Genomic DNA, 19973 nt, shown 5'->3' with positions numbered 1-19973 from the left:
ACCATAGACTTACCTAGACAACTCTACTATACCACAATCCCATAACCTACAAAAACCCCAAGACAAAACACACCACATAAATAACCCATGTCACACCCTGGCCTGACCAAAATAATCAAGAAAACACAAAATACTAAGACCAGGGCGTGACACATTGATGAATTTGATTTTCATAATAGCAAGCTAGCAGGACTGATGGTTTGGTTAACTTAGCTAGCACATAGAGATTCTATTAATTATTCTAATTTATACTTCTTTGAGCAAATCTGTTTGTTTTAGAGAACAACCGATAATTGTCCGATCCTTTTCTAGTCTATCTGCTATTGGCCGATAGTCCCTCTACATAGTAAAACTGCTGCTATGCCAGCCTCCAGTCACCACCTGAGCCATGAGCACTGCATAATACTAAGATGGAAAAATAATCAACGCAGCAAGCTAGCTCATTCTCCAACAGAAAAGTGCAGTGTTGAGAAGTTTATGAATTGACACAGTAACCAAAATCAAACTCCTGTTGTAAATCTTAGTTTAATTCATGAATAATAAGGCTTGTGTCGACATGCCCGGACATGCATGCAATAAGCAAGCTAGCTAAGCAGATAGGTATGTGACCTGTTAGCAAAGATTATGATAACTAACCCATTAATCTGTGGTGTTAGCTAGCTAGCTATATTAGCTACAATGATATCTAGCTGGCTAGATAAACATGGTGCTAAAATATCAGATAGGAGCTAATCCCCAACGTACCTAGCTAATGTTAGCTGGTTATTATTTTGAACATGTACCATTTTCGACACCAAGTCATCTGACTTGCAGTGTAACCACAGAGTTTCTAAACCTCTTTGGTATAACGTTCGCCATTTACTGGCGTGCTGATCTGACCAGCCGCAATCGTAAATGTTCAGTTGATAGCCGGGTTAGAGGATTGTCATAATAGGGAAAGAAGTAAGCGTTTTAAAATGGCTAAATAAAGATTAGCAACAGGCTTAGCTACCTAAGAATCTTCCTGCATGTTTATGGACCAAGAAAGCTGTAGATTAGTGTGTGTGCTCACTTCTTAAACTATGGGCAGATTTGAGTCATTCAGACAACGTGCATCGTCGTTTCATATATTTTCCTTCCCTTGCTCTCCTTGCTAGATATTATGCACATTTATGACATGGTAGTAAATGTCGTCGCCATTCAGCTAGTTATCATAGTATCAGTAAACAGCAGCAAGTGATATGAGCAATGGAGAGAGATGTGAAAGGGAGCAGAGTTACAGCCTCGCTCTATTCAATCGTAGTTGTACGATCAAGTTACAACCTGCACATTTCTTGACAGAAAGCAGAAATAGCCAATTGAGTTGTTTAGATATATAATATAAGTCCCAAATGGAAAGCAAACAGATAGTCATCTGTAGCACCATACACTCCACTGATCAGCCAAAACAAGCCCAATAACTCAATGCATGCACACACTCCTACTGAATATTAATTCACCTGTATTTTAAGTAGGCCTATGATTTACCATTCAAATACAATTATTACCATTATGTAGTTAGGTTGGTAAAAACAATGTAAAATGTATTGTTTGAATTAAAAATGTATGCATGCATGCATATTGCTGTAAATCTGTAAATGTGAATGTAAATGTGTTAAATGTTAGCTGTGGTATAATCATGATAACTAACTCAGGGCTCTATGCATTCTGTGGAAAATAATGCAACTCTATGGAAGGTTAGTTCCACTCCACTAGCGTATCGTGGCACTCACCTTCCACATCGTGCATTATTTTCCACAGAATGTAAAGTGTCGCTGCTTATCCCTTACTTAAACATTTTATTTTTTTAAATACTGAGAAACTGTTCACTTTTACAAGAAACATATAGCCTAAATAATCCAGTAAAACTTCCACCAAAGCACTGAAGGAGAAGAACATCACCGGCTACCTCATCCACCCTGCGCGGATGAAAGTTCAGTACAAAGGCCGAAGCCATCTCTTCAACACACCGGGAGAAGTGCACACTTTTCTCAAAGAACTGAACAACGTCTGAGCCAGGACGGTCTCTCTGGGGGATAAATGCAACGTCTGAGCCAGGACGGTCTCTCTGGGGGATAAAATGCAACGTCTGAGCCAGGACGGTCTCTCTGGGGGATAAAATGCAACGTCTGAGCCAGGACGGTCTCTCTGGGGGATAAAATGCAACGTCTGAGCCAGGACGGTCTCTCTGGGGGATAAATGCAACGTCTGAGCCAGGACGGTCTCTCTGGGGGATAAATGCAACGTCTGAGCCAGGACGGTCTCTCTGGGGGATAAAATGCAACGTCTGAGCCAGGACGGTCTCTCTGGGGGATAAAATGCAACGTCTGAGCCAGGACGGTCTCTCTGGGGGATAAAATGCAACGTCTGAGCCAGGACGGTCTCTCTGGGGGATAAGATGCAACGTCTGAGCCAGGACGGTCTCTCTGGGGGATAAGATGCAGCGTCTGAGCCAGGACGGTCTCTCTGGGGGATAAGATGCAACGTCTGAGCCAGGACGGTCTCTCTGGGGGATAAAATGCAACGCCTGAGCCAGGACGGTCTCTCTGGGGGATAAAATGCAACGTCTGAGCCAGGACGGTCTCTCTGGGGGATAAAATGCAACGTCTGAGCCAGGACGGTCTCTCTGGGGGATAAAATGCAACGTCTGAGCCAGGACGGTCTCTCTGGGGGATAAAATGCAGTTTGTTTGTTTTCTCTTATCCGGATTGAACTGCTGGTATCTCCCGGTCACTATAATTGATTTGTACATTTTCAACTAACCGTATTTTCCCGGGGTGAGTTCTATTACATTTACAGGAGAGTATATTTTGGTTTAGTCCATATCTACTGGGCGAAGCAATAAGTGGTTTTAGGCCCACTGCTTTCCCCCTCATTTATGTTAATCTTTCGAAAAGAGACTCAAGCAGCCCTTACCGTGGGCAGTAAATATTCAGCCATAAATATCTATTCACAACGTTTGTTTTCAACTTAGAGAGCTCACAGGTTTTAGTTTACGCCAAGGTTTAGCTAGTAAGAGCAAGATGGAAAGTGAGCAGCAACGTATCTCTACAAGTGTATTGGTGTTTGATTGTTGGGATTGTTGTTTTAGTCTAATCAGGGTGGGTGGGATTTTTATTATGTTTTTCCTCCTTTTTTCTATGTTTATTGTTTCCTTCCTAAAGAGACACACGGGTCACTTTTGTGCTCAAACCAAAGTTGAAACATTTCCTAATTATCTACATATGATAGATTTCCATTCAGTTACATATTTGAAACCCAACCTATGCTTAATCCACTAAAATGTGTCTCATTCAACGTAAAAGGTCTTAATATTGTGCATAGCCTTAGCCTTAACAAGTTCAGCCCGATTAAAAGGAAAAGAGTCTATACATACCAAAACTAAAGGCTGACATTGTGTTTTTACAAGAAACACATCTTACAGCCAGTGAACACAAGAAATTGAAGAGGGAATGGGTAGGACAAGTTTTTTCCTCCTCTTTTAACTCCAAAGCAAGAGGAACTGCAATTTTGATAAGTAGACACATCCCCTTCTGCGTCAACAACACCATCTCTGATCCCTCTGGCAGGTTTGTTTTGGTGCAGGGGCACATGTTTTCAGAGTCTTGGACCCTATTGAATATTTAAGCTCCTAACTCTGATGACCATATGTTTATTCAGAATGTCTTCCTTCAGGTTGCTCAAGCACCACCAGGCTGGCTACTGGTTGGAGGAGATTTTAATTTTTGCTTAGATACAGTTCTTGATAGGTCTTCTGATAAACCCTCACTTCTTACCAAAGCCGGCAACCTCACCATGTCATTCATGAAAGATTTCAATTTACTAGACAGCTGGAGACAGTTGCACCCACAGGATAGGGACTACTCTTTTTATTCACACCCACACAAGACACACACACGCATAGATAACTTTTTACTTTCGACACAACTGTTTCATAGAGTGTTAGATGTCGAGTATCTCCCCAGATTGCTTAGTGACCATTCTCCTCTGGTATTATCAATCTCCATTCCTACCAAGGTAAATGGAGCATATAGATGGAGACTAAATTCTACACTCCGAAAGCAACCTGAATTTTGTGCATTCATCAAAGAGCAGATCAATATGTTTACTTTGACAAACAAACCGCTCCTGACAGTTTCATTCTTTGGGACACATTGAAAGCCTATCTGAGGGGACAGATCAATTCCTATAAAGGGCTGAAGAGAAAACACAGTGCGGAACAGAGTGCCCTTGAATCTGAAATCTCAGAGCTTGAGAAAACCTACCAAAGAGGCCCGACTAAAGATCTATACAGGCTTTTGGTAAATAAAAAACTGAAATATAATATTCTGAACACATATCAAGCTGAGAGGGCCATCACTAAATCAAAACCGCGTTATTACGAGCTTGGAGAGAAAGCTCACAAAATATTGGCATGGCAACTGAAAGCAGAAGAAAGTAAGAGGACAATTAATGCCATAGAAACTCTTACTAATGAGATATCTTTCGACCCTACTGAAATGAATGATACTTTTAAGAAATACTATGAAGACTTCTACACTTCCCAATAAAGCGATGATCTATCAGAGATCGACTCCTTTCTCAACCTCCCATGCCAGTCAGGGGAAGATAGCGAGCGCCTGAGTGAACACTTCTCAGTTCCTGAATTGTTGGAGGCCATTAAATCCTTACCTTCTAATAAATCTCATGGGGAGGATGGCTTCCCTCCAGAGTTCTATAAAGAATTTAGGGAACTGTTGGTCCCCTATCTTATGGAGGTACTTAAAAAGCCAGGGAAGACAACTGCTTTCCAGAGTCTCTCTCTCAAGCAGTGATTACTGTAATCCACAAGGGAAAAAACCCACTAAAGTGCACCTCCTATAGACCAGTCTCTCTCCTTAACACAGATTGTAAAGTGGTCACCAAGATGCTATCTAAGAGACTGGAGTCATGTCTTCCCTTGTTGATCAACCCAGATCAGACTGGCTTCATAATTAATAGATCGTCCTCCTATAATCTCAGAAGGTTCTTTGATACAATTCACCTTACTAACAAAAACAAAATACCTAGTGTCGCAGTCTCCCTCGACGCTGAAAAGGCCTTCGATAGGGTTGAATGGCCATACCTCTTTCGCGTCTTGGAAAAATTCGGTTTAGGTACAGTGTTTGTACATTTGATAAAATCACTCTACAAATCTCCTAAAGCTAGGATTGCTACCAATGGGATTACTTCCTCCTCTTTATAGGGGCAACAGACAAGGTTGCCCAATTAGCCCCCACCTCTTTGCCCTTGCCATCGAACCGTTGGCTGAGGCTATTAGAATGTGCCCTGACATACATGGCTTTGAGGTGGGCCCCCATACCCATAAATTATCACTCTTCGCGGACGACCTTAATTTATTTCTAACAAACCCAGAACACTCCCTCTCTCACTTACAGAACCTACTACAGTGTTATAATTCTTTCTCTGGATATAAGGTCAATTTTGATAAAAGCAAAATCTTATCGTTGTCTGTCTTTGACCATCATACCATCAAGCACAAGTTTCCTTTTAGATGGTCGCCTATGGGCTTCACATATTTGGGCATAATGGTGGATGGTAATCTGAACAACCTCTAAAGACTCAATCTGGCCAGTTTGTTGCAAAAGGTGGAGGGTGACCTTTGTAATTGGATGGACTTACCTCTCACTCTACTGGGTAGAATCAATGTAATTAAAATGAATGTCCTGCCCAGATTTCTATATTTGTTTCAATCTCTCCCTATCCCTGTGCCGCAGCATTCTTTTTCTCTCTCGACAAGCTGACCAGACGGTTTATCTGGCACGGCAAAACCCCTAGGGTTGGCCTGGATAAACTGACCCTTGATTACAGTCAAGGGGGCTTAAACCTCCCCAATTTTAGAATGTACTACTGGGCTGCACAGTCTAGGTTTCTGGCTCAGAGGTTTGACAATGGTCTCTCTCCCTCATGGTTGAACATTGAAAAGCTTGAGGTAAATGATGACACTGGGGCAGAATTGTTTTACAAATGGGACATAAAATCTAAAAAAAAAAACACAGACAACCCTTTAATCATACATTCTGTCCTGGCATGGTGCAAACTGCATGAGCTGTTCGGACGAGGGGGATTCCTTTCCCCTAAAACCCCTTTATGGAACAATAGATTGATTCCTATGTTTTTCCAGAATAGTAACTTTAGACCATGGTCTGATAAGGGGGAACATTGTTACGAGGAGGGAGTTCTTATGTCTTTTGATCAGCTGAAACAGAAATACCACTTGCCTAACAGGGACTTCTTTAGCTACCTACAACTACGAAACTTTATTAGGGTGACTCTCAAGGGACAATGGAACCTACCTAAGATGTCACCTATTGAACAACTCTGCCACGCAGACCAACCACTGTTCAAGATCATTTCCTGTGTTTATGATGCTCTTATGTCAGGACTGCCTGAGCTAGATAAACCCCGACTTAGATGAGAAAAAGATCTGGGTATTGATGAGGATCTATGGAGTGACCTATGCAGGGATGGTGTTACATCCACATTGAACTCCAGATACAGACTGATCCAGTTTAATTTCCTCCATCAGCTCAATATCACCCCATCTAGACTGCACAGGTTCAACCCAGATATCTCCTCCCTATGTTTTAGATGTGGCTCAGATGAAGGAACATTCCTCCATTCCACTTGGCAGTGTTCAAAACTACACGGTTTCTGGCAGGGGGTATGTGATACCATATCCTCAATTCACGGGGTTGCATTCCCTTTAGACCCAGAGGTCTGTCTACTGGGCAACTTTACTAACACCAATCTTAGGCAAAGCCATACTATAAAGCTAACAGAAATATTGCTAGCGATTGCCAAGAAATGTATTGCCAAGAAATGGAAATTGGATTCCTCCCTGCCAGTTGCAATGTGGCTATCGGAAGTTAATAGTTGTATCCCTTTGGAGAAAATCACTTACTGCTTGAGGAATAAGTTAGACATTTTACAGAATTTGGCAACCTTTTATTGACTATATGGAGAATCTCTATATAATCCTCACAATGTTTCACACGTAATGTATAATATGTAGCCTACGGCAGGTCTCATTATTATTTTTCTCTTATTGTATGTTTGTATATATAATTATAATTATTTTTGTTACGCTCGTCTGTTTACTGTCACTTTGTCCTATCGTTGTCTAATATCTTTTCACTTTTGTTTTGAATGTTCTTAATTGGAAAATGCAAAATATATATATATATATCATTGCGTTTACTTGATAGCTACCTACATAAATAGCTAGCTAGAACAAAGTGTTAAGATAAATTCATTTAAAAAGATTAAAAGCAATACAAATAAGTTATCCATATATAAATTATATATATTTATATATATATACATTATATATATATAAAAAAAAGAATGTATCAATGATAGTAGCTGTTTTTATTAACTTGTAGAAATAGGGAAAACTGGGCTTTCCAAAGCTCAAACTGTATTAAACGCCCATCCCAACAAACAGCAGAGCAGCTCGGCATTTAAAGGAAGTTTTAAAGTACATGTCATAGGTGCATGTCATACAACTCTGCATGTGTTGTTGGATTACCTTTCATTCCTGGGTTGGTCTCCATCACTTGGGTCTATGCTGCTTGAATTCACTGACTGTTTATTCTGGTCAGTCATAGGACTGGTGGTACATAGCTGGAGATGCTTCAAATTGTTGCTGTAAACATAGAAAGACACTCAAATCTTTGTTCACAATTTGAAATAATAAAAATGGGGGAATTGGTCTGGCAAAACGGAACTACAATCTCCTAGCCCATGAGCAAGGCACTTAAACCCACAACTACTCCAGGGGCAATGCACAGTGGCTTGACCCTCCTCTCAGCTGTGTGTGTGTGAGTGTGCGTGTATGCATATGTGTGGTATTGCGCAGAAGACGCATTTCCTTGTTCACTTGTTTGATAAAATTCCCTTAAAATAAATGTACGATCTTACTTCTCTTTTTGAGCTGAGTCCTCCACCTTGTCCTCATACTCCTCGTCCTCCTCATCCATATCCATTGATTGGTGACTCTTTGCTGATACAAAACTCAGAGTTGGTGACTCAGCTCTCTCCTGATGAACACTGAAAGTACAGAAATGCAAAACTATGAGAAGAGGAAGCAACATAATTCAACCAATTAGTGTTGACATCAACTTGAATAAAATGTCATAAAGGAGGTGTATATTCAACCATCAGATTCAAAGGGTAGGATTAAGATTAGGTTTAGGGTTAAGGTCCAGGTCAGTGGTGCAAGGTTAGGGGTAAAATGTGTAATCTCACTACTCTTTTTGAGTAAAGTCTTTGAAAAGAATAGAATAGTCTTTGAATAGATCGGTAGAACGGTCAGTCTTCATGGCTAGACAACTCGCAGTTGATGAATCAGCTCTCTGCAGATGAACCCTGCAAGTAGAAGACTATGAGAGTTGGATGTAAATAATATTGAATTTACATCCAAATTAACTAAGTGCCACAAACAGCCTCTCACCCCTCATTTTGAGTACAGGCCTCCTTCTTGAATAAAAGTGGGGTATCCATAGTATGGTCAGTGTTCATCTGTAGACAACTCGGGGTTCGGGAGTCTGCCCTCTGCAGCTGAACCCTACAACTAAAGCAAAGGTTTTCAAAGTGTGAGGTGCGCCTGCCAAGGGCGGCGCCAGTTTCTGGGGAGGCTTTAAAGGAAAGTCAAACGGTATATAGTTTTCTACTATACATTTCCATCGCAAAAACATGATATATGTTCCTGTAGCAAATATGTAGTATATGTAGGCTACTGAAAAAAAGACAATTGTAGCTTTCTTGTAAACTTCATATCTCACTTTTTATTAAGCAAATTACACCCTATTAAAACAGTAGTAATCGGTGAGCAGGGATATTGATAAGACGGATGCACCTCTATTGCTCATCTATTAAGAGGGGATACCGATGACTGACAATCACCCATCAGACAGACTCCTGCAAACTCCTGCAAAATGTTGCAGCTGTGTCAAAAAAAAGTTACTTTTGCACCAAATGTATTTTTTTTAACCTAAAGTGTGTGTACATTACTGTATTTATACTTTTCAACAGGGAAAAGTTTTAAAAAAATAGCTGGCGGGAGTCTATAAAGTTTCAAACCATCATTGATATGAGCAATTTTTTATCTTGTATTCTTTTTAAAGGTAGACTCAACAAAATGAAGTTGCCATGAATAGCAACGCAGATATTGCGATGAGGTCGATTAAAAACACTACGCTCACACACAGTATCTGCGCATGTGTTCGCTTCATGTTAGAGTGGTAGGTACGGGACTAAAACAGCTGAAAAGGTTAGTCTCGCGCTTCAACACTCTTAGTTGTTGCGGAAATTGACCCACTATGCGGTTTATGTTGTGCACCTACGTCATATCACGGAGTCTACCTTTATTTTAACATGATTTTAGGTATTTAGAATACTTTATAGGTATAGAGCATTGTACAGAACAAGGCTATGTCAATAACCCTGTTTTGACAGAAATGCAGACAGAACCTTGTAATTCCAAGCTCTCGATTTGGTTTCGCTGGCTCAAATGTGCTAGCTAGCCAGTGGGTTTACAATAAGGCTACATGAATTTGAGATGAGGAAAAGGCTTGTGGAAAAACGAACTCCCTGCCTCACCATTACAGGGACAGTTCGCAAAAAAAAATAAAACATCTAATTTTTCAATTGCTTACTATTAGGCTACTGACTGTAGAAAGTTAGGAGTGGATATGCAAGCCACATTATGAATACATACTGTCTTAGCAAGTTAAAGAGACCTAACCTTCATCTGTTTTCTGTTATGGGGCTGCCTTGATGATTTCTGAAGGGAGGTCCACTATCTCAGACTTTGAAAACTCCTGCACTATAGTAATGGAAAACTATGAGGAGTGGAGGGGGGATTGGAAAGAATGAGCAAACACCTTGAAATAAACATTACAGTTGTATTTAATGAGGTGCTTCGTATCTGCTTAGCAACAGTTGGCTTGGCTTTCTGCACTAAATTATCATATTAACTTAATAATAATAAACATTCACAACAATAAGGTAAGACATTTGTTTCCATACAGAGCTAGTGAATCTGTTGCTAGGGTAACTAGCTAATGTTAGCTATTGGGGATAATTACTAGCTGGCTAAAGCTAACGTAAGGTCTTGTGGCACAATACCCTTTTCTATTGATTTGAATGAGATAGTAGCAAAATTGGTTATTCTGGATACAATTGCATAAGTAAAATGTATTATCTTCTCTTTTTGAGTTAAGTCTCCATCCTGAAATACAAGGGAGGGATATTCATAGATTTGTTAGTCTTCATTGATAGATAACTGGGTTCTGGTGAAGTTGGTCTATCTGGATGGATCCTGAAAGCAGTGAAAGACAGTCTCATAATTCAATCGAACAAGAAACATACACATTTCATACAAATCATACATAATATAACATTACTATCATACAACTCTGGGTTCTACTGTTTTAGCTTTTATCCTTGGTTTGGTATCATCATCACTTGGATCTACGCTAAAATATCCTGACTGGTCACTCACTACTCAGATATATGACTCATGGCTGTGGCCCTGATAATAAACATAAAAAGATGCTTAAAATCCCGCTTGAGGATCAAATCTTATCCCAATATCACTCAAACGAAAATGCTGAGAAGAACTATCATCACATCAATTATTAAGGTATTCAGAGTATGAAAGACATATGTGGATGAGATCTTTAAGGTTAGGAACCTCAACAAAGCTCACAAGATCCTTTCTGACCCCCTGCATCTTGACTTTGACCTACTCCACTCAGGCAGGTACAGGGCACCAGCTTGTGTAGCCATGTGAAATGGCTAGCTAGTTAGCGGTGGTGTGCGCTAGTGGCGTTTCAATCGGTGACGTCACTTGCTCTGAGACCTTGAAGTAGTAGTTCCCCTTGCTCTGCAAGTGCCGCGGCTTTTGTTGAGCGATGGGTAACGATGCTTCGAGGGTGACTGTTGACGTGTGCAGAGCGTCCCTGGTTCGCGCCCAGGTCGGGCGAGGGGACGGACGTAAAGTCTATACTGTTACACTTGCAGGCACACTTTTTGGTTCTATCCCCCCCCAAAATTCTAAGTGTATATTAAAGTAACAGTAGAAGTAGTGACTGCAATAGTGGTGGAAATAGTGACTGTAATATGTAGTATTAGTGACTGTGGTTATAGTAGGCCTAAAAGTAGTAGTACTAGTAGTAGTAGAATATCTAGAGTGGTCTTGCTGTCACACTAACTATAAGTCAGAAGTAAGAGGAATGATTGAGTAGTCACAATATAAAGTCATCTATAAGTGATAGATTTCAAATATGACTAATTTCAAATGTGTGTGTGTTTTTGTAATTGTGGAGGGTGGTATGTGCATCAAAATGAGGGAAATAGTGCATAAAAACATTTACTTTGTTATTACGTTATCCGTTTAACATTTTATTACATTATCCGGCAAATTATTACATTAACCGTTTAAAAAAAAAAACGTATCACATTTAGACAAGTTATTATGTTAACCGTTGTTAGAGGGCATGACATCTAAAACATGCTAAATTTACTTACATCTTGTAAATCTTAAAACCTACCTCTTCTCCATTTCACGCTCCATCGTCTGTACCAGGTCATTGCGGGGGATCTTCTCCAGGATGTGCATTGTCATCTTCAGGGCTCTTTCATCACCATAGGCTGCCATCATCTTCTCCACAATGTATGTTACATCATAGTGTTCACATTTAGGCAAATGGCCTCTTGAAATGGGTTTGAAACCCTCCAGAGTTTGGTCAATAAGATAAAACCTGAACCTCTTCAGCTCATCGTGCTCCAGGTGATCCAGCAGGTCAGTAAGAAGAATGTGGGCCATGCTTTAACACTGGAAGAAAAACAGAACCATATGATTAGTTCAGGGACAGGGACCTCAAAAATACTTCAAACTAAGTTCAGTAGTTGGTGGAGATGTCAGAGATATTTTTAAACATGCATACGGCTGAAATAATCACTGTAATTGTGTTACTCTTAACTGGAACTATTTCCATATGTAGTCTCACAGCCACATCTGTTTATGTTGTTGTTACGGCTTTCATCCGTTGAAGGAGAGTCGGACCAAAATGCAGCGTGGTTAGTTCGATACATCTTTAATGACGAAAAAACACCAACAATACAAAAACAACAAACGGAACGTGAAAACCTAATACAGCCTGTTTTTTTTAATGTTTTTTTTAACATATTTTGAAAGCTGAGAAACAGCTCTTTCAAATGATATGACATACACCACATCAATCAAATGGTAATCAGTCAAGAAAAAACACCTGTCTGTTACGATTTTCTTCCGTCGAAAGAGAGTCGGACCAAAATGCAGCGTGGTTAATAATATACATCTTAAATAAACGAAAAAACACGATAATACAAAACAACAAACGGAACATGAAAAATAATTTTTATTAAAGAGATAGGCTGTATAGGTTATTATCTTCAATACCATTCATTCGTTACAACTCATAATTCTCATACATACTCAAATAATGGTAATAAATAAATAATTTTAATTTAACTAAACAAAAACCCCAAACAAAACCTCAGGGGAGCATCTTCCCTCCCCATCACCCTACAAACTACCTTTCCCTATCTCCCCGTCCCTAATCTATCCCCTTACAAATCTAAATGACACCCAGCCCTAAACCCCCCTTCCACCTCTCCCGAGCAGCATGCTGCCCCCACTTCCTCTCCTCCCTCTTCATCCTCCCCCTCAAATCTCCTTCCACCCTCCTCACTATCCCTTCCACCCCCCAATCTCTCCCTGTCTTCACCATGTTCTGCCTGGCTTCCCACAGCCCCCGTTTAAAGAGACTCATGAGAAGCCAGAGCAGAAACCTGTCCCTCTCGCTCTCCCTACACCTCTATCTAACCTGGCCCACGTCAATACAAAATCCCCCCTTACCAAACCTAACAACACCTGTGCCCTAGCCCATACTACTCCGGCAAAGGCACAGTCCCAAAAGACATGGAGCACAGTCTCCTCCCTGCCACAAGAGGATCTTGGACAGGTGGGGGATTGCACCAAACTATACCGGTACATGATGGAACGTACCGGCAAGCACTTATGGAGGCTCAACCAATTCAGGTCCTTGAGCCTGTTGTCCAGACCCCGTGCCTGCAATCCCTCCCAGAACACTTCCGAGATGCCCACTACAGGCGCCGGACTCCCTGCCTTTCTGACCTCCTCGTACAGGTGCCTGTGATCTAAACCTACTGGGCAACTTCAACCTCAGGGTGCGCACGCAGCCACTTGGCCGCATGAAAGTGCCACGGCAGCTGTTCGGCCCGAGGACCCGTGTTAGACCACACCATTACGCTTCGCCTGATACGAGAAGAACACCCGCAGGAGGTAACCGACGGGTGTATCACTGGATGAGCAAGCTCCGTTAACAAGAAAGAAACAAAATTGCGGTCCAGCTTGAGGGGGAAATGTGGTACCCCCTACCTCCCTCCCCGATGGGACAGAGCATGCGTGCCCTGGCGACCCACTCGCACCTGCCACTCCACATGAACTGAAACACAAGCCTCACTAGAGGCCTCCTCAGACAAGCCGGCAATGGGTAGATGTACGCCAAATACAAAAGAGACGGCAACACATCCACCTTTAGGACCAGGACTTTGCCCATAAAAGACAAATACCTAGCCTTCCACATTGCTAGCTTCCTCTGTACCACTGCGATACGCATGTTCCAGTTTAGCGTCGCTGAGCCGGAGGTCTCAAAATGGACCCCGAGAATCCTCAGGGCCCCTCACACGAGAGATAACCCCCGGGCACATCCGTTCTACCGCGCCATCTTCCGAAAAACTTGACGGAAGACTTTGCATGGTTCAGAACCGCTCCCGACGCTCGGGTGAAATCCCCAAAGATGGCAAGGGACCTTGTCAGGCACGAGTCCTTGCACAGCAGCAAGGAAGTGTCGGCGGCGTACTGCGTCATCTTAACACGCAGCCCACCACTTCCAGGGATCAACAAGCCTTCCACCCCTGTGTCTGCCCTAATGGCAGCCCCCAGAGGCTCCATGTACAGAACAAAGAGGAGAGCCGAGAGTGGGCACCCCTGCCTGACCCCAGACGAGAGGTCAAAAACGCCACCCAAGTGACTATTTACACTAACTCGGCACCCCGCTCCGACATATAATGTACGAATCCATCCTATGAACTTCTCCCCAAATCCTAATCGACCTAACACTCTGAATAAAAGGATCTATTCACGCGATCAAAGGCTTTCGCCTGATCTAGCTGCTACCATTAAAGGCAGTCCTCTATCTTCAACCCAAGCGATGGAGTCCCTGATTAACTGTAGGTTCCATCTAATAGAGCGGCCCTCTACCCCGCACGTCTGATTCTCATGGACGACGTAGGGAAGGGCTGTGCGCAACCGGTCTGCTAAAACCTTTGCAAGTAGCTTGTAATCTACACACAGCATGGTCAACGACCGCCAGTTGCCAAGGTCTGTTACTTCCCCTTCTTATATAAAAGTGACAGCACACCAACAGCCATTGATCCCCCGGGACCCCCGTCTCAAGGATGGCCTTCAAGACTTCGAGGACCACTGGTCCAAGTATACCCCAAAACTTGAGATAAAACTCAGCCGGCAGCCCATCCATCCCAGGCACCTTCCCTTTTCCCATCCTCCTAAGAGCGCTCTCAACCTCTTCTAGTGAAATCTGGGCCTCCATCACTTCTCCAATGTCCTCGGAAGTAGTGTGCAGACCACCATCAACCAGACCATGGCAAGCCATTAGCCTGGTGATGGCGCCTGCACTGCTATCCCCCCTATTCCTAAATCTGTATTAAAATCCCCCTATCACTAATTTCCTATTTGTGACACACAGGGGCATCAGACAGTCCACCATCTGCCTCCTGTCTGCCACCACCTGTGGCCCATACACCACCACTAATCTAAACTTACAATCCCTTATCGTGACATCCACCCCTATAACCCTCCCTTGCATTACCATAAAAGAATCCTCCACTTTTACCTCCCTGTGCCCTCACAAAATCCCTACCCCGATGAGTGCACCCCCCAATACCCCAAACCGACTCCCTTGTCCCACTCCCTCTTAAACCTACTAACATCCCCTCCATCCCTCAGGTGAACATCCTGTAAAAAACAAAAATCAAACCCCACACCCTCCAAATAACTAAAAACCGCCCTCCTCTTAACAAAATCCCTTAAACCCCTTACATTTAAACTAACAAAAGTAAAATTAGATCCCATGAAAGAATAAAATAAAATCATGTAATACACTCAAATTCTAAACCCAGACAGAAAAAACAAAACAGGAGACTCACCCGATGCTCCCTGCTCCATATCTACCGGTGAGAATACCATCCGTACTCCCGACATCCCCCTCTTCCTCCATCTCACCAACCCAGGATGCAGGAATAGTGTTTGGCTCCGGGGTGCCCTGCACCCTGGGTCTACCCCCACAGTCCTCCCCTCCCCAGTGCTGCAGCTGGTTTGAAAAAAACTCCCCACCTCCTCCTGTACCCAGTCCTGAGTCTTGTTAGGTGTGTCCCACCCAACAGAAATTGAGGGCCTGGGAAAACCAGCAGCAACCCAGAGGTTTCTCCCACCCCATCACTCTCTTGGCCATCCCCTCCTCTCACTGTCGGCCAATCGCACCCTCCTCTTCATTCTCTTCTTTGGTGATGGCGGCAGTGGAGAGATACCACCTCCCCCCCGGCAGCTCCTCCACCATACCCTCATCTCTTCCACCAGGGCACTTTCCCCCAGTCCACTTGCTCTTCCACCGTCTCCTTCTCCAACACTCCTCCCTCGCTTTCTTCTCTCTCATGCTCCTCCACTCGGCTGCCTTCTTCCGCCGCTTTTCCTGGTTCTCCTACTCCCGTGCCTTCTGTTTCCTTCTCTCTTCCATCCGCCGCTCTTGCTCCTCCTCCTTCCTTGCGGCCTTCCCTCTGGACCTGTACTCTGGTCATGAGGCGTGCTTCCTTCCCCTCCTCTTCTTCCCCATCCCCGCTCCTGCTCCCCCAGCCGCAGACGCATATGACCTCTGACGAGCCGGGCACCCCCGCCACAGGTGTGCTGACGAGCCACACCCGTGGCACGCCTTAGGCTTGTCACAATCCCTCGCCTCGTGTCCACAAAATCTGCATTTTCTTGTGCTGCACGAAGCGAATATGTGGCCGTAGGCCATACAGCGCCTGCAAAATGGGGGCTGACGTGCATAAAACAACATCCACCTGTCAGCCCCTAGGGAGAACATAGCAGGAGGATGGAGGTAGCCACCATGTCCCTTTGGGTCCTCCCTGAGGAGGGCCTGGAAGCCTCTCTCCCATTCCAAAACCCAAGGGAGTCTTTGAGGTGCCTTGCTGAGGAGACGTTATCCATGTATCTCCCCAGAAAGGCCCTCACCTCTTCGTCCTAACGTATGGGTTGTAAATGTTGACAGTTACAACCCTAAAGTTGTTCTTCGCCAGGCTTGTTATTTCATAGTGGCTCATCGGCCTCTCACCTCCCACTGCTCTTGCCCTTCTCAGGATATCATCGTGTTTCTCCTCTGTATATAGTGCCACGTCGTATGCTCCTCCAACGAGTTGCCTTGGAAACAAAACACGTCCTTCACCGTCAGCTTTAGAATCCCCATCAATATAGTCCTTCCCGTCCTAAAGGCTCCAACTCCTTTTCCTTCCAAGCAAACCGAATCGTGTTGGCCAGCCCAATCCCAGGGACCGACCGTGTTGATGTATTTTGCACCATCTCCGCAAGGAGAATGGCGCTCATTCTCTTCTCTTCTCTTCTCTTCCAAAACAAGGAAAAAAAAAAAACCAAAGTGACTGGGCCTGACCAAATAAATATATAAACACAAAATACTAAGACCAGGGCGTGACAGTTGTTGGCTTTAACATGGACAATAAAGTTGTATTGTATAGAGAGAAAAAGTAAAGGTGTCTTTTGTAGGCACTAACTTAAATCAAATGTATTTATAAAGCCCTTTTACATCAGAAGATGTAAATGCAGAAACCCAGCCTAAACCCCCAAACAGCAAGCAATGCAGATGTAGAAGCACGGTGGCTAGGGAAAAACTACCAAGAAATGCAGGAACCTAGAATAGAAACTTAGAGAGGAACCAGGCTCTGAGGGGTGGCTAGTCCTCTTCTGGCTGTGCCAGGTGGAGATTATAAGAATGCATGGCCATTAAGGCCAGATCGTTTTTCAAGATGTTCAAATGTTCATAGATGACCAGCAGGGTCAAATAATAATCACAGTGGTTGTAGAGTTTGCAACATGTCAGTACCACAGGAGTAAATGTTAGTTGGCTTTTCATAGCCGAGCATTCAGAGGTCGAGACAGCAGGTGCGGTAGAGAGAGAGAGTCGAAAACAGCAGGTCCGGGACAAGGTAGCACGTCCGGTGAACAGGTTAGTGTTCCGCAGGCAGAACAGACGCAACTCCGCCACGGATCGTTGGACAAAGCCTATGGGGAAATTAATGGAGTTTGGTAGGGTTTTTGGATGAACGCCAAAATAAGGTCGGTGGTAAACACAGGTTTAGGAGATTTTATACGTTTTGTTTTATGAGATAATCTTCATCAGCTAACGTAACTTTTTGTGAATTTTGGAAAATGTACAGTACCAGGCAAATGTTGACATCTACTCATTTAAGGGTTTTTCTTTATTTTCACTATTTTCTACAATGTAGAATAATAGTGAAGACATCAAAACCATGAAATAACACATATGGAATCATGTAGTAACCAAAAAGTGTTAGATTTTAGATTTTTTCAAAGTAGCCACCCTTTGCCTTGGTAACAGCTTTGGCATTCTCTCAACCAGCTTCACCTGGAATGCTTTTCCAACAGTCTTGAAGGAGTTCCCATTTATGCAGATTTTCCTTTACTCTGCGGTCCAACTCATCCCAAACCATCTCAATTGGGTTGAGGTCGGGTGATTGTGGAGGCCAGGTCATCTGATGTAGCACTCCATCACTTTCCTTCCTGGTCAAATAGCCCTTACACAGCCTAGAGGTGTGTTGGGTCATTGTTCTGTTGAAAAACAAATGATTGTCCCACTAAGTACAAACCCGATAGAATGGCATATCGCTGCAGAATGCTGTGGTAGCCATGCTGGTGTCATGACTTGGCCTCATGGGCTGAGGATCAGGGATGCCGGCTAGGCAATGGTTTGAACACCCCCTCTCCTCGGTGGCAGTTTTATAACCGGTCATAAATACCAGGCAGACTTTCTCTTCCTGGCCATGCAGTATTGAGGGGGAGAACCTCTATGGAACAAAGCAGTCCTCCCGCCAAAACTCAAACCTCCAAAAGTGGAGAATTAAACAATATTGTAATATAAAGAATGTGGGATTGATTATCAGCTGTAAAAAAACTCACTGGTTGCTTGATGGAATTATCAGAGCATCGGAATATTCAGATATTTTGCCCCCAAAAGTTTAAAGTGTTTGAGGAAGTTTAAGCATGCAATGCAGCTTTGCTAACATTAGTACAATGGATTACATTAATTTTTATGGGATGATGCTAATCATGCTAACTACAGTCTGTGGCTAAAGTTTAAAAATAAAAAGATTATGTGGATGTTGACCCAAACATACATTTTGGATGAAATATCCCTTTAAAATGGTCTGCTTAAAGAATTATTTTACTAAAACAAATAATAATTCAGTGTAATACAAGACTTAGTGTTAGTGAAACACATCAATATTCATCCTAATTTCCACATTTAGGTGTGATATATATTTCAGTGCTAGGCATTCCGAGTCTTTTCAGTGAGCTGGATCAATTGTCTCCACTCACCTAATTTGGCTCCCAAAATGCTCTTTTGTTCAGATTCATTTATGCTTAACAATGTACATAGAACCATGAACAAATGTAATACCTCTAATCTAAAGGCTAAAAAGTAGCATAACATTACATTAGTTTAGGAAATGTATGTTCAGATAAAATGTTTACCTGCGCAAATTATTAGATCAGCTTTTTTACACACTGCAAAAATGAGCGTGAGACCAGAATGATGCGCTCTCCCCCTATTTATTGTTTCTGCAGTAAGGATTCACCCTCTAGATAATGCTGTTGTAACGTTAGATAATGATGTTGCAACGTTAGATAATGATGTTATAACTTATCTGCAGATAATCATTGTTTTGAGGTCATAAAGCAGTAGTAGCAGTATGCAAATCAGGGAGCCAAATGAACGGCTCTTTCACTGATGTGATTCAGCCGTTCAAAAAGAGCTGTTCATTGGCGGAACGACCCATCACTAATATTTTGGATTTCAGTTGTTAATTTGCCACATTTTAGCGCATCCTACTAATACAGAGGTGGGAGGTTCTGTAATGTTACGGTACCTCTCAAGGGTGGGGTTTTGCTAGAGCTTGTTAACAAGGATCTGTTTTTTGACATTAAAATAATCAATATAACTAGTAACAAGATCATGTTTAGAGTTTTGGATATAGCTAATGATTGTCCCAATTGGGTATGCATATGGCCAACCCCATGATTCAGCTTATTTATTTATAGCCTCTATGCTGCATCAGTTGGGCTTCATGTGATAATGCTTATTGCTAAATAGCACACCTGCCTGATCATATAGACCATGTATAGATTATGGTAAAAGAGTCAGCCATAAAATATATTTCTACCATTATGTTATTAGGCAAATTTTTATTTAGATTGTGTCAGCATATTTCTTTACATTTTGCTGTAGAATGTCACCATAACTGAATTTCTCACAGTCCTTATAAAAAAAATGTGAGCTGCCTCTCCATCTAAGATATTACTAGTAGTAGCTAGCTAATGTACATACTGTAGCTCCTGGACTGCGATAATACAAGTGATTATTGACATTAATGCAGTAAAAGTATTTGGACAGTGACAGATGTTGTTTTTACTCTGTACTCTGTGTGATTCAATGACGTCCTAATATTGAGTT

General features: G+C 42.5%; 1 protein-coding gene across 4 annotated transcripts in view; it reads right to left on the bottom strand.

Moving 5' to 3' along the window:
- The window catches only part of LOC112238313 (interferon-induced very large GTPase 1), a 67831-nt gene that overhangs the window by 27105 nt on the left and 20753 nt on the right, over window positions 1–19973 (bottom strand). For all 4 annotated transcript variants that reach the window (XM_024406887.2, XM_024406890.2, XM_042315700.1 and 1 more), the window contains exons 2-4: window positions 11616–11899; window positions 7981–8109; window positions 7589–7705 (exon numbers count right to left, since the gene is read on the bottom strand). In XM_024406887.2, coding sequence (XP_024262655.1) covers window positions 7589–7705; window positions 7981–8109; window positions 11616–11890 — 521 coding nt within the window. In that variant the 5' untranslated portion in view covers window positions 11891–11899. The remainder of the gene's footprint in view (window positions 1–7588; window positions 7706–7980; window positions 8110–11615; window positions 11900–19973) is intronic.

Source organism: Oncorhynchus tshawytscha, unplaced genomic scaffold (assembly GCF_018296145.1).
Source record: "Oncorhynchus tshawytscha isolate Ot180627B unplaced genomic scaffold, Otsh_v2.0 Un_contig_3536_pilon_pilon, whole genome shotgun sequence".
Classification (NCBI taxonomy): domain Eukaryota; kingdom Metazoa; phylum Chordata; class Actinopteri; order Salmoniformes; family Salmonidae; genus Oncorhynchus; species Oncorhynchus tshawytscha.
The sequence above is the reverse complement of the archived record's forward strand: the minus strand, read 5'-3'. Positions and strand labels throughout refer to the sequence as shown.